The sequence below is a fragment of the Somniosus microcephalus genome, unplaced genomic scaffold (genome assembly GCF_052327205.1).
Source record: "Somniosus microcephalus isolate GS21.2 unplaced genomic scaffold, FLI_Smic_1.0 unresolved_chr4, whole genome shotgun sequence".
NCBI classification, from domain to species: domain Eukaryota; kingdom Metazoa; phylum Chordata; class Chondrichthyes; order Squaliformes; family Somniosidae; genus Somniosus; species Somniosus microcephalus.
Window position 1 is genome coordinate 27713433 of NW_028225182.1, and position 15072 is coordinate 27728504.

The 15072-nt window shown below is 46.8% G+C and overlaps 1 protein-coding gene across 1 annotated transcript; it reads right to left on the reverse strand.

Moving 5' to 3' along the window:
- Nucleotides 1-10800: 10800 nt before the first annotated feature.
- Nucleotides 10801-13548, reverse strand: LOC147090062 (uncharacterized). The gene has a single exon (XM_085977228.1). It carries the CDS (start codon nt 13449-13451, stop codon nt 12582-12584), a length of 870 nt encoding a protein of 289 aa, XP_085833354.1. The 5' UTR covers nt 13452-13548; the 3' UTR covers nt 10801-12581.
- Between the last annotated feature and the right edge of the window lie 1524 nt (nt 13549-15072).

Below are 15072 nucleotides of genomic sequence, written 5' to 3' on the forward strand. Positions count from 1 at the left end.
TTCCGGGTCATGTATTTTTAGTTATCCTGGTGTCTAACACACACACATCAATAAAACAGGGAATTCCTGGAAACATGCTGCAGGTCCTTCTTTATCTGGAGATCAAATGTCTGTTGTATAATTGCACCAGCAGTTAACAGGCTCCTGTGAACCCCTCCCTCTGCTATTATTAATGCTGACTTTAACCAATTTATTTTAAATGGTTTTTTTTTTAAATGAGTTAATGCCTGCCTTAAAATGGTAGACTCAGGACTGTCACACAAACATGTTGGGGCAGAAATTAGGATTGGGGGCTTGCCGTGTGTGCAAGCCCCCGATGTGCACTTACCCGACGCACCGGCCGTTGAGCTTCAGGGACGCCTGGAATTCCTGTTTTAAAATGATGACTCCCGGGCAGCGTCTGACGTCACGCCACCCAGGAGTGCAGCCAACGCGAAGCCTGGAGCGTGCAGTGCAAGTGAGACACGCCCCTTGAGGTCTCAGTGTATTAGGACACGCCCCTTGAGGTCTCAGTGTATTAGGACACGCCCCTTGAGGTCTCAGTGTATTAGGACACGCCCCTTGAGGTCTCAGTGTAATAGGACACGCCCCCAATGTTTCTCACAAGCTGCAAAGCATTTTTACATGTAGAGCAGCATTTTAAATAGGTTTTTGGTATTTTTATGAAGCTTTTGGTAACTTTTATAAACTTTTAAAAACGTTTACATTATTTTGAAGAATCTGAAGTCGTTTTAAACAGAATTAAAGCAATTTAAAGACTTTTAAAAGCATTTTTCTCATTCCATTTATTTAATTAGCAACGTCGTCGTCATACGTGTCTTCACACTGTTCCCTTTGGGGAACTGTATGAAGTGGTGGAAGGATTTATGGCCGTGGTTAACGCTCATTCTGTGACCGTAACCATCTTTGAACCAGCCATTAGGGTGGTTAGTCCTATGGCAGGAGGGTTTTATGGGCTCCCACAACCACGGACGCAAATATCCCACTGGATGTCAACCCAGAATTTAGAGCTGGAGCTCTGACTCCACTTGCCGGGACTGTCTGGAGCGGGGTTCGAAACCCTACCCCGTCTGGCCCAGCGGCGGGGATCCTACCGCTACGCCAAAGGCCCACTCCGATTAGCAACGTGAAATGGCTGGAATGAGCACAATTCACGGCATTAAAGGAACTCACAATTGAGCTGATGATGACCTCAGCAATCTCCTCAACGAGGTGGAGGCGCAGCGCCTGCTCATCATTGGTAATGAGAAGTCCAAGGTGCCGCAAAAAGGACAGATGATAGCTTGGTCTTTCAAGTGGCAGCATAGGGCTCCAGTCACGGGGAGGGAAAAGGCACAGGAAACGTATGGGTGTCATCTTTAGCGCGGAGTGGGCCTTTTGCGTAGCGGTAAGCATCCCCGCCGCTGGGCCAGAAGGAGTAGGGTTTCAAACCCCACTCCAGACAGTCCCGGCAAGTGGAGTCAGAGCTCCAACTCTAAATTCTGGGTGGACATCCAGCAGGATACTTGCATCCGTGGGTGTGGGTGGCCCCCCCCTCAGATGGGTTGTGGGAGCCCATAAAACCCTCGCGCCATAGGACTAACCACCCTAATGGCTGGTATGAAGATGGTTATGGTCACGGAAGGAGCGTTAACGTGGCCAGAAATCCTTCCACCACTTCATACAGTTCCCGAAAGGGAACAGTGTGAGGATACGTACGATGATGACCTCTTGCGCAATGCACCTCCTTGGACCCTCAGTTGCAGATGCGAGGGGGCAAATCGTGCAATTGTTAAATTTTTCATTTTATTGACATGTAAAATGTTGTGTTTGCTGTTTTCATTGAAATGTTTATTTGTGACTGAAAGGATATGTAACCTTTTCCTTTAAACAGTGCAGCCTGTAGTCAGTTTGAAAAAAATTAGCAACTTTTATTGGAGCCCAAGTATTTTTACAACAATTATTTGAAAATTAGAACATAGCTAGTTTCCACCTTGAATGTCTTTATTGCACTAAGAAAACAGAAAAAGTCACTTTAAAATGTTAACACATTTTTTTCTGAACTATTCATGTTTACAAATGTTTGAAAAGCAGGAAATAGCTAGTTAACATTTAAAAGTTATAAACTATCTACATCAATACTGACCCTGAAAACTGTTTTATGATGCAATAAAAGTTCACTGCTTCACTTTAAATTGTGTCGGCTCCTTTCTTTGCCTTGCGGGGGGAGGGGGAGGAACAAGGCGCCACTAGCTCGTGAAGGTGTTGGCTACTAGCAGTTCCCGGGCATTTTTCTCACTCACAGGCCTCCTGCTTACACATACGTCCTTGCAAGGAAGAAATGGAAAGAGTTGTTAAAGTAATTTTAATGAAGTGACTGGCTAGAAAATCACCCCGGCCTATGGCAGGAGAAACGCGTTATCGTCTTGGTAATACATCATACCCGCCTGATCAATTTCACAGCCCGAGATGATTTTCCAATGGCCCAGTAATTCCGTTCCAAATGCGTGAGTACGGTCGGGGTACTCACGCGTCTGACCAGAGGAAATGCCAGTTTTCAGCATGCACAGCGCATGTGGGGAAAACCGGCATTTCCTGTCCTCTGAACGAAGGGGTTCAGAGGCAGAACGCGTGCGACTGCACAGGCAATGCGTGCGCAGTAAAATTCGCCGGTTTCATTCATACTTTCAGTGAGATTAAGTCCTTACAACTTACACATGAAAAAAGCATGAGTACAGTTGCTCCAGAGGCTGCGGAGGAAGATATATTTTATCGTGGAGCTTCTGAAAGGCAATATTTTTGTTTGGGAAAGGGAGGAAAGTTATTTTAAGAAATGCTGAGGTAAGTTTTAAAGTTTAATTTTTTTTTTTTAAACGGGTTTTCAGTACTGTAGGTAGAAGGAGCAATTGTGGCTGTGTGAATTGAATTTGCTGTGTTTATTAAATGTGAAAATGACTGTTCTAAAATGAATAATGTAACATTGCCAACATTTTTAAGAAAGAAACTTTTCATCAGTAATATATTCTTTTAAGTAATTATGTATGTATGCCCATATATATTCCTTTATGTATATGTATGTATGTATATATTCCTTTACTTATGTGTATGAATGTATGTATTTAATTATGATTTTCCAATAAGTTACTTTCTCTGAAAGTCATAATTAAATACATACATTCATACACATAAGTAAAGGAATATATACATACATACATATACGCAAAGGAATATATACAGACATACATACATAATTACTTGAAAGAATATATTACTGATGAAAAGTTTCTTTCTTAAAAATGTTGGAAATGTTACATTATTCATTTTAGAACAGTCATTTTCACATTTAATAAACACAGCAAATTCAATTCACACAGCCGCAATTGCTCCTTCTACCTACAGTACTGAAAACCCGTTTAAAAAAAAATAATTAAACTTTAAAACTTACCTCAGCATTTCTTAAAATAACTTTCCTCCCTTTCCCAAACAAAAATATTGCCTTTCAGAAGCTCCACGATAAAATATATCTTCCTCCGCAGCCTCTGGAGCAACTGTACGCATGCTTTTTTCATGTGTAAGTTGTAAGGACTTAACCTCACTGAAAGCATGAATGAAACCGGCAAATTTTACTGCGCACGCACTGCCTGTGCAGTCGCACGTGCTGTGCCTCTGAACCCCTTCGTTCAGAGGACAGGAAATGCCGGTTTTCCCCGCATGCGCGCTGTGCATGCTGAAAACCGGCATTTCCTCCGGCCAGACGCGTGAGTACCCCGACTGTACTCATGCATTTGGAATGGAATTACTGGGCCATTAAATCTACATAGAATAATTACCACAGTCATTCTTAGACTGGAAACTTAAACCTGCCATTTCACTTTCAGTCAGGAATAGATCGCAGTTTTACACCAAACTCTGATTTGACAGCACGTTTCCAGCATTCACTGTTGTTCTTCCTGACTCTAAACACAGTTGTAAAGGAGTCTTCTGTTCCATGCCTAGGAGCTCTGAACCATGGGAGGGAGCGGCTGGGACACATTTCTTACACGCCTCAAGATTAACCCACATGGTGACTTTGCTGTCAGTGAAGAGAGATGAGGAATCCACACCAAGGTGTTTAAACCAAAGCTGATTTATTTGACAAATATCCAGAATATTAAACTCCAGCCCAGTTACAGGGGTTATTAACGTCAGCAGAAACAAACCCCAACTGTCAGAATGAATACAGTTCAGTCCTGGATGTGATTAACAGCAGCAAAAACAACAGAATCCAACCCCTGCTGTGACTTGTGAACTCGCTGGCGCCTCAGCAGATCATTTCTGCTTTTAAAGCTCTTCTCACAGACAGAACATTGAAAAGGTCTCTTATTGGTGTGAACATACTGGTGTGAAGTGAGGTGGGATGAGCGAGTGAATCCCTTCCCACACGCGAAGCTGGTGAATGGTCTCTCCCCAGTGTGGGTGCGCTGGTATACAGTGAGGTCAGATGATTGCTTGAACCCAGTCCCGCAGCGAGAGCACCTGAATGGTCTCTTGTCAGTGTGAACACGTTGATGGCATGTCAATTCCCCAGAACCTTTAAAGCACTTCCCATAGTCTGGGCATTTAAATGGTCTTTTATCAGAGTGAACAAGTTTGTGTTTCCGCAGGGTGGAAGAATGAGTGTATCTCTTCCCACACATGGCGCAGGTGAACGGCCTCTCCCCAGTGTGAACACGTTGATGGCATGTCAATTCCCCAGAACTTTTAAAGCACTTCCCACAGTCCGGGCATTTAAAAGGTCTCTCATCAGAGTGAACTCGCTGGTGTCTCAGCAGGTGAGATGACTGAGTGAATCCCTTCCCACACACGGAGCAGGTGAACAGCCTCTCCCCAGTGTGACTGCATTGATGAGTTTCCAGCTCAGTCAGGTAATTGAATCCCTTTCCACAGTCCCCAGATTTACAGTCCTCACGTTCCTCCATGGTGTGGGTGTCCTTGTGCCTCTCCAGGTTGGACGATCAGTTGAAGCCTCATCTGCACACAGAACACATGTACAGTTTCTCCCCGTTGTGAATGGGGTGATGTTTTTTCAGGCTGCGTAACTGGTTAAAGCTCTTTCCACACTCAGTGCACTGGAACACTCTCACTCGGGTGTGTGTGTCAATGATTGTCTCTCCTGGTCACTGGGACCTTGAAGCTCCGCCCACTCATTGTTCCGGCACAAGTCAGCCCTGCATGCGCTGTGATCCCGCCCTGTCCAAGATGGCGGCCAGTGACCCCTTGACCCAGGCGGCCGGGCCTGTCACCACGGTGCAAACACGGGGCCTGTGGGCTCTTATTCAGGGCCTGAGGCCTACCCTGGGTGTTTATGAGGCTACCCAGCCCACCAGCGGGTCCAATTCCTCCCCGAGCCCACAATCTCCTACCGCCTGCCAGAAGGGCATGCTCAGAGCAAGCCCTGTCCTGCGCCTGCACACTGGGCTCCTGTAGTCATTGATAGGGCACATTCTGCCATGCAGTGGATTCTGGGTAAACGCCCCGCCATTGAAAATCCCCATTGGTGACAGAAATAAATTTTTGTCATCCCATCAAGCTTGTGGGTGAAGAGGCAATAAACTAAGTCAATCAAGAAATTATACAGAAACCTGACTGGGCACCACTTTTCCGTCACCAACATCTTTCTCTGGCCCGCTTCTCGCAGCCTGGTTTAGTCACTAAATGTTTCCTAACTGTTTTCAAATCGAATTCAGGCCTGTTGTTCAAAGGAAAACTCTAGAGGCTTCATTCTTTGTGTGCCCTATCTGAGAGACTGTTAACGGGTTAAATAAGCTGGCAACAAGAGTTTATAAAAGACGGAAAGGGTTTAAAAATACCACTGGCAATGCCTCTAAACACACGGGACAGAATAATCCACTTCGTCAGCGCCCCTACCACATGTCTCAATATCCAACTCCTCCACCACTGGTGCCATATGTCTGCAGTATATACGGTTTACAAGATGAGCAAGATGGAGTCAAGGGCTGGGTAGCAGAATGGATGGAAAGATGGCTACAAAACAGAAATCAGAGGTTGAAGTTTAAGAACATTTCTCGGTGTGGCAGAAAGTGAGAAGTGGTGTCCCGCAGCAATCTGTGCTGCTGGGACTAGTGTTGTTTACCATGACACAGAAGCAAAATACTGCGGATGCTGGAAATCTGAAATAAAAACAAAATGCTGGAAATACTCAGTGGGCCAGGCAGCATCTGTGGAGAGAGAAACAGAGTTAACGTTCCAGGTCGGTGACCCTTCATCAGAACTGGGAAAAGCTGGAGATGGAACAGGTTTTTAAGCAGGTGTAGGGGCAGGGAAAGGGGGGAGGGGAGGAAAGGACAAAAGGGAAGGTCTGTGATAGGATGGAAGGCCGGAGAGATTGAGAGACAAAAGGGATGATGGTGCAAAGCAAAAGGAGATGGTAATGGGACAAGTTAAGCAACAAAAGATGGCTCTAGATGAAGTGTAAATGGCAATGGCAGGAAGATCAACAGCTGCCTTGTGAGAGAGGGGGGAAATGAAAAAAGAGATAGGGGCCGAGGTTATAGTCTGAAATTGTTGAACACGATGTTGAATCCGGAAGGCTGTAAAGTGCCTGATCGAAAGAAGAGGTGCTGTTCCTCGAGCTTATGTTGAGCTTCATTGGAACAATGTAAGAGGCCGAGGACAATGAGGTCAGAGTGGGAGTCGAGTGGAGAATTAAAGTGACAGGTGACCGGAAGCTCGGGGTCACGCGTACGGACTGAGTGGAGGTGTTCCACAAAGCGGTCACCCAATCTGCGTTTGGTCTCCCCAATGTTGAGGAGACCACATCGTGAGCAGCGAATACAGTTTACTAAATTGCAAGAAGTACAAGTAAATTGCTGTTTCACCAGGAAGGAGTGTTTGGGGCCCTGGACGGTTGGAAGGGAGGAGGTAAAAGGGTAGGTGTTGCAACTCCTGTGCTTGAACGTGAAGGTGCCAGGTGAAGGGGTGTTGGGGGTGATAGAGGAGTGGACCAGAGTGTTGCGGAGGGAGCGGTCCCTTCAGAATGCTGAAAGGGGGGGTGAGGGGAAGATGTGTTTGGTGGTGGGATCATGCTGGATGTGGCGGAAATGGCAGAGGATGTTCCGTTGCATGTGGAGGCTGGTGGGGTGAAAGGTGAGGACAAGGGGAACCCTAGCATGGTTCCGGGAGGGAGGGGATGGGGTGAGAGCAGAAGTGCGGGAAATGGAATGGACACAGTCAAGGGCCGTGTCAACCACAGTAGAGGGAAATCCTCGGTTGAGGAAAAAGGAAGACATGTCGGAAGCACTGGTATGGAAGGTGACATCATCAGAGCAGATGCGGCAGAGATGGAGAAACTGGGAGAATGGAATAGAGTCCTTACAGGAGGCGGGGTGGGAGGAAGTGTAGTCCAGGTAGCTGTGGGAGTCAGTGGGCTTATAGTGAATGTTTACCATGATTTGGACTCAGAACTTGGAGTATGGTGTCAGAGTTTGCAGATGGCTCCAAATTGGGTGGTGTAACTAATAATGTTGGGGACTGCACCAAAATACAGGAAAACATAAACAGGCTTGCAGACTTGGCAGATAAATGGGGAATGAAACTCAATATTGCAAAATGTGAGCTGGTTCATTTTGGTAGGAGGAATAAGGAGGCCACTTATTCCCTGTGCTCACTGACCTACATTGGCTCCCGGTTAAGCAGCGCCTCGATTTCAAAATTCTCATCCTTGTGTTCAAATCCCCACATGGCCGCGCTCTTTCCTATCTCTGTAATCTCCTTCAGCCCCACAACCCCCCGAGATATCTGCGCTCCTCTAATTCTGCCCCCTTGAGCAACCCTGATTATAATCGCTCAACCTTTGGTGGCCGTGCCTTCTGTTGCCTGGGCCCTAAGCTCTGGAATTCCCTCCCTAAACCTCTCTGCCTCGTTATCTCTCTCTCCTCCTTTAAGACGCTCCTTAAAACCTACCTCTTTGACCAAGCTTTTGGTCACCTGCCCTAATTTATTATTATGCAGATCAGTGTCAATGTTTTTTGTCTTAAAATACTCCTGTGCAGCACCTTGGGACGTTTTACTACGTTAAAGGCGCTATATAAATACAAGTTGTTGTTGTTGTTAGAAGGGAATGAATTAAATGGAATAAAAGTGCAAAGGGATCTGTGATTACAGACACATAAAAGTAGCAACACAAGTTGAAGAGGCCATAAAGAGTGCAAAGAAAGGACTGGGGCCCATTCCTAGAATAGAATACAAAAGCAGGGAGGTAATGTTGAATTAATATTGAACCTTGGTGAGACCACAGTTGGAGCACTGTGAGTGGTTCTGGTCTCCACTCTACAAAAGGATATTGAAGCACTGGAGAAAATGCTGAAAAGATTGACAAGAACGTTACCAGAATTGAGAGGATGCGACTCTCGGGCACGATTGAGCAGGTTTGGGCTCTTTTCTCTGGAAGAGAAGACTAAGAGGAGTCCTGATTGATATGAAGGGTTTATAGGGTTGATGTGGAGAAACTGTTTCCACTGATGGATGAGTCAGACAAGGGGGCAGAAATATAAGATCGTCACTAACAGATCAAATAAAGAAGTTCGGAGGAAGTTCTTCACACACAGTGTGGTGAGAATGTGGAACTCGCCGCCACACTGAGTGGCTGAAGCAGATAGCAATGGTGCATTTAAGAGCAGGGTTGATGTATCTATGAGAGAAGGGAATAAAGGAATATGAGGGCAGGGTAGGAAGAGGCCATTAGAGTGGGCGGAGGCTCGTGTAGAGTATAAACACTGGCACAGACCAGTTGGGCCAAATGGCCTGTTTCTAGGCTGTCAATTCTATGTACGTACAGCAGGGGTGGATTAATATTCGGGCCCTCGGGGCCCTGGGGTGGATTAATGCTCAGAGCTATGTGGCCCTTGCCCATGGGGTGGATTAATATTCAGGCCCTCGGGGCCCTGGGGTGGATTAATGCTCAGAGCTATGTGGCCCTTGCCCATGGGGTGCTTTAAGAACATACATAAGAACATAAGAATTGGGAGCAGGAATGGGCCATATGGCTCTTCGAGCTGGCTCTGCCATTCAATAAGATCATGGATGATCTTCGACCTCAACTCCACTTTCTCACCCGATCCCTATATTCCGTGATTCCCCTAGAGTCCAAAAATCTATCTATTTTAGCCTTGAATATACTCAAAGACTCAGCATCCACAGCCATTTGGGGTAGAGAATTCCAAAGATTCAGAACCCTCTGAGTGAAGAAATTTCAACTCATCCTTAAATGGCTGACGCCTTATCCTGAGACTGTGCCCCCTAGTTCTAGACTCTCCAGCCAGGGGAAACAACCTCTCAGCATCTACCCTGTCAATCCCCTTCAGAATCTTGTATGTTTCAATGAGATCACCTCTCATTCTTCTAAACTCCAGAGAGTATCGGCCCATTCTACACAATCTCTCATCATAGGACAGCCATCTCATCCCAGGAATCAATCTAGTGAACCTTCGTTGCACCGTCTCCAAGGCAAGTATATCCTTCCTTAGATAAGGAGACCAAAACTGTGCACAATACTCCAGGTGTGGTCTCACCAAGGCCCTGTACAATTGTAGCAAGACTTCCTTACTCTTATACTCCATCCCCCTTACAGTAAAAGCCAACATGCCATTTGCCTTCCTAATTGTTTGCTGTACCTGCATGCTAACATTCGGTGTTTCCTGTACGAGGACACCGAAATCTCTCTGAACACCAACATTTAATAGTTCCTCAATATTTAAAAAAAAACTGTTTTCCTATTTTTCCTATCAAAGTGAATAACCTCACAATTCTCCACATTATACTCCATCTGCTGTCTTATTGCCCCCTCACCTAACCTGTCTACATCCCTTTGCAGGCTGCTTGTGTCCTCCTCTCAGCTTACTTTCACACCTAGCTTTGTATTGTCAGCAAACCTGAATACATTGCACTCGGTCCCTTCACCTAATCATTGATATTGATTGTAAATAGCTGAGGCCCAAGCATCCTTGTGGCACCCCACGAGTTACAGCCTGCCAATCGGAAATTGACCTGTTTATTCCTACTCTCTGTTTTCTGTCAGTCAACCAATCCTCTCTCCAAGCTAATACATTACACTCAATCCCACGAGCTCTTATCTTGCTTAGCAACCTTTTATGTGGCACCTTATCGAATGCCTTTTGCAAATCCAAATATACTACATCCACTGGTTCGCCTTTATCTACCCTGCCAGTTACATCCTTAAAAAACCTAATACATTTGTTAAACATGATTTCCCTTTCATAAAACCATGTTCACTCTGCCTAAGTGCCCTGTTACCACTTCCTCAGTAATGGATTCCAGCATTTTCCCCACGACTGATGTCAGGCTTGTAGTTCCCTGTTTTTGCTCTCCCTCCTTTCTTGAATAGAATGCTTGGGCCGATGGGCCCTCCCTAGAGGAGGATTAATGCTCGTGCCTATGGGGCCCTCCCCTATGGATGGATGAATGCTGCTGATGGCCCACAGCGCCTTATGGGTACCCAGTTTTGAGCTGCTAGGTCTGTTCAAATTCTATCGCACTTAGCACAATGGATCATTTGCACAGTGTGAAGACACTTGGTGTAATCTGTTAATTCCAGCAACATGCCTCTAGTTTCTGAGTCCAAATGATAGTGAACACCAGTGGTCCCAGCACGGATCTGTGTGGTACACCAGTTCTCACTTTTTGCCAGTCCGAGAAACTCCCCTTAACTTCCACCCTCTGATTTCTGTTTTGTAGCCAGCTTTCCATCCATTCTGCTGCCTGGCCCTTCACTCCACACGGCCTGACCTGGGTCATCTTGTCGATCTTACATACTGTTTATGGATAGCAAGCTGGTCACAAAACAGAAAACAGAGAGTAGGGGTTGGGAGTAGCTACTCAGACTGGCAAAAGGTGGGAAGTGGTGTTCCACAGGGATCGGTGCTGGGATCACTATTGTTCACCATTTATATAAACGATTTGGACTCGGGAATCAGAAGAACAATTTCAAAGCTTGTCAATAACACCAAAAAAGGTAGAGTTAATACTGAGGAAGACAAAATGCAAGAAGATATTAATAAATTTCAGAATGGACGTGTAATTGGCAAATTAATTTCACTATAGATCAGTGTGAGGTGGTGTGTTAATGAATTTCACTATAGATCAGTGTGAGGTGGTGTGTTAATGAATTTCACTATAGATCAGTGTGATGTGGTGTGTTAATGAATTTCACTATAGATCAGTGTGAGGTGGTGTGTTAATGAATTTCACTATTGTTCAGTGTGAGATGGTGTGTTAATGAATTTCACTATAGATCAGTGTGAGCTGGTGTGTTAATGAATTTCACTATAGGTCAGTGTGAGGTGGTGTGTTTTGGTGGGAAGAATAAGGAGGCCACTCACTACTTGGACAAGGGGGTGAAATTGGGTTGCTTTGTGCCTCCTGTGATATTCAGCGGGAGGTTAGCGGTGGCGGTAGATGGTAGCTCCCTGCGGCACTGCACTGCCGGCAATGATGTCATCGCCATGCACAGCACCCTGGCTGCAACCTTGGGTATGCAACCCCTGACCTATCACCGGACGATATGTCAGAAAGGGTCAGGGGTCCTTCCTGCAGCCGCGGCGACGCCACTTAAAGGGCAGGTGTCGGGCGGCAACTTTTTATTTTGGCCGACTGCCAGCACCTGCTGACTTCCGCTTTCTTCTTCGGGATGTTGGCCACGATCGCTCAGCCCGGCGCTCCTCTTGATCCAACACCCCGCTCCCCAGTGGTCCAGCAGGGCCCGGTGTGCGCAGTGCTAGGCCCCTCCCCTTTCATCAGGGAGGGAGGTCTGCTATGACGCTATGTGCCGACAGGCATGGCTCTGTTGCACAAAGTGCCGCGGAATTCACTGGTCACACCCCAAGAGGGAGGGGAGCGCTTCCACTAGCACCCCTCCTCCTGCTTGGGGTGCCACCACTGAATTTAATGCGCAGGGGTGCTAACTTAGCCCCGGCGACGTTAGCAACCCAAATAGGCACCACCAAATTTTTCCCCCTAAGCGTCTAAATGGGCTGGAGGAGCAGAAGGATCCAGGGATACAGATAAACAAATCACTAAAAGTAGCGACACAGGTTAATAAGGCAATTAAAAAGAAAGCACTGAGTACATTCCTAAAGGAGCCTTCTGTTCCATGCCTAGGAGCTCTGAACCATGGCAGAGCGCGGATGGGACACGTTTCTCACATGCCTCGAGATTACCCGCACGGCGACTTTGCTGTCAGCAAAGAGAGACGAAAAAGACCAAAGTACCGTTTGCCCCTCTCAGTGTGGCCCTGAAGGACTGTGTCCAGGCTGCGGTTCTGTTCCCACCGTACGATCCTTCCCCAGGTTGTCCTTTCTGAGCTCCATCCAGGTGATGCTAAACACTCAGGTGGGAAGGAAGAAAATCTGCAACAAGGTGCTTAAAATAAAGCTGGGTTATTTGACATCTATCCAGAATATTAAATTCCAGCCCAGTTACAGGAGTTATTAACATCAGCAGAAACAAACCCCAACTGTCAGAATGAACATGGTTCAGTCCTGGATGTGATTAACAGCAGCAATAACAGCAGAATCCAACCCCTGCAGTCACTTGTGAACTCGCTGGTGTCTCAGCAGGTTGGATGACTGAGTGAATCCCTCCCCACACACGGAGCAGGTGAACGGCCTCTCCCCAGTGTGAGTGCGCTGATGTACAGTGAGGTCAGATGATCGCCTGAACCCAGTCCCACAGTAAGAGCACCTGAACGGTCTCTCATCAGTGTGAGCTCGCTGGTGTCTCAGCAGGTGGGATGAGCGAGTGAATCCCTTCCCACACACGGAGCAGGTGAACGGCCTCTCCCCAGTGTGAGTGCGCTGGTGTACAGTGCGGTCAGATGACTGCCTAAACCCAGTCCCGCAGTGAGAGCACCTGAATGGTCTCTCGTCAGTGTGAACACGTTGATGGCATGTCAGTTCCCAGGAACTTTTAAAGCACTTCCCACAGTCCGAGCAGTTAAAAGGTCTCTCGTCAGTGTGAACTCGCTGGTGATTCAGCAGGTTGGATGACTCAGTGAATCCCTTCCCACACACAGGGCAGGTGAACGGCCTCTCCCCAGTGTGAACTCGCTGGTGTCTCAGTAGGTGGGATGACTGAGTGAATCCCTTCCCACACACAGGGCAGGTGAACGGCCTCTCCCCAGTGTGAACTCGCTGGTGTCTCAGTAGGTGGGATGACTGAGTGAATCCCTTCCCACACTCAGAGCAGGTGAACGGCCTCTCCCCAGTTTGAACACGCTGGTGTGTCTGAAGGTCAGATGACTGAGTGAATCCCTTCCCACACTCAGAGCAGGTGAACGGTCTCTCCCCGGTGTGAACTCGCTTGTGTCTCGATAGGCCAGATGGTTGGCTGAAGCCGCGTCCACACACAGAACACGTGTACGATTTCTCCCCGCTGTGAACGGTGCTTTTTGCTTCCATGTTCAGAGGCCGATGATATTCAGATTGGATGAGTCGAGTGACTCTGTCAGATCTTGAAGTGATGTTTGGTTTGAGCTTACCATCTGTAAATCCTCCCCTTCCAGTGCCCTGTAAAATTAATTTAAAACAGGGAGCGTGAGAGACAACCCACAAGAAAACAAAGGCAGGTTGTGAAATTGAGCTCAACGAATCTGGTCAATTGTGGGGCCAGCACTAGAGAAAAGTGACCATGAAAGCTGCCGGATTGTCATAAAAACCCAACTGATTCACTGATGTCCTTCAGGGAAGGGAATCTGCCACCTGGTCTGGGCCTACACAAGACTCTGGCCTCTATGGGAGGAGAGAGAGAGAGAGGTGGGTGTGGGAGGGGGAGGGGGCGAAGGATAGGAACTTTATACATCTGCAACTCGACCAGAAATTTGATAGAACCTCCAAAACCCGCAACCTCCACCACCTGGAAGGACAAGGGCAGCTGTTGTATGGGAGCACCATCACCTCCAAGTTCCCCTCCAAGTCACACACCATCCTGACTCAGATATATTCATCGTTGCTGGGTCATAATCCTGGAACTCCTTACCGAACAACATTGTGGGAATACCTTCACCACACGGACTGCAGTAGTTCAAGAAGGTGACTCACCACCCCCTTCTCAATGGGAAACTGGGGATTGGCAATACAGGAAACTTTCGTTTAAATGGAGGTTAAATATCCGGAATGCTCTATCCACCGGCAAAATTCAGGAGTGGGTTCAGATAACATTTTTTACTTTTAGCTGCTTTTTTTCTCCATTTGTGGCTCTGCAAGCGTCTAGCTGAAGCTGTTGCTTAGCTACAGAGACGCTTGCAAGCTGCGCCGACTGTTTTGAAGCTGTTGCTAAGCAACAGGGTTTGTTGCTTCAGACAGAGCTCAAAAGCTCCGTATCTTTTAACTATAGCGCTCGTTTCTCCGGCAGTGTTGATTGACCGGCACCAGCTCAGTCCCGTCAGTGCCAGATACCAGAAAGTTTCCTGTACTTGCTGCTCTTGCTAGCTACGCCCACATCCCAAGAATGAATTAAAACAAACCTGTAGACGTAAACTGGATTAAAAGCCTGTACAGAAATACTGGTTCCTAAAACAATACTCTTTTACATTGTACGGACAGTGTCTGTGTAACAACCTAATCTCCCCTAGAATGCACCTCCCTTGACAGTCTCACATTGGAAATTGTTGGGTCCTCCTGGGCTCAGAAGTACTGGGGGTTAAACCCAGCAGCTTCTCCTCCATCTCCACTCCAGCTCAAACTGAAACATAGAAATATACAAACATAGAAACATAAAAGATAGGAGCAGGAGTCGGTTATTCAGCCCCTCAAGCCTGCTCCGCCATTCAATGCGATCATGGCTGATTATCCAAATTCAGTACCTGGTCCCTGCTATCTCCCCATACCCCTTGATCCCTTTAGCTTTAAGAAATATATCCAACTCCTTCTTGAATATATTTAATGTATTGGCCTCTACTGCCTTCTGTGGTAGAGAATTCCATAGGTTCACCACTCTCTGGGTGAAGAAATTCCTCCTCATTACTGTCCTAAATGGCTTTCCCCCTAACCTTAGACTGTGACCACTTGTTCTGGACTCCCT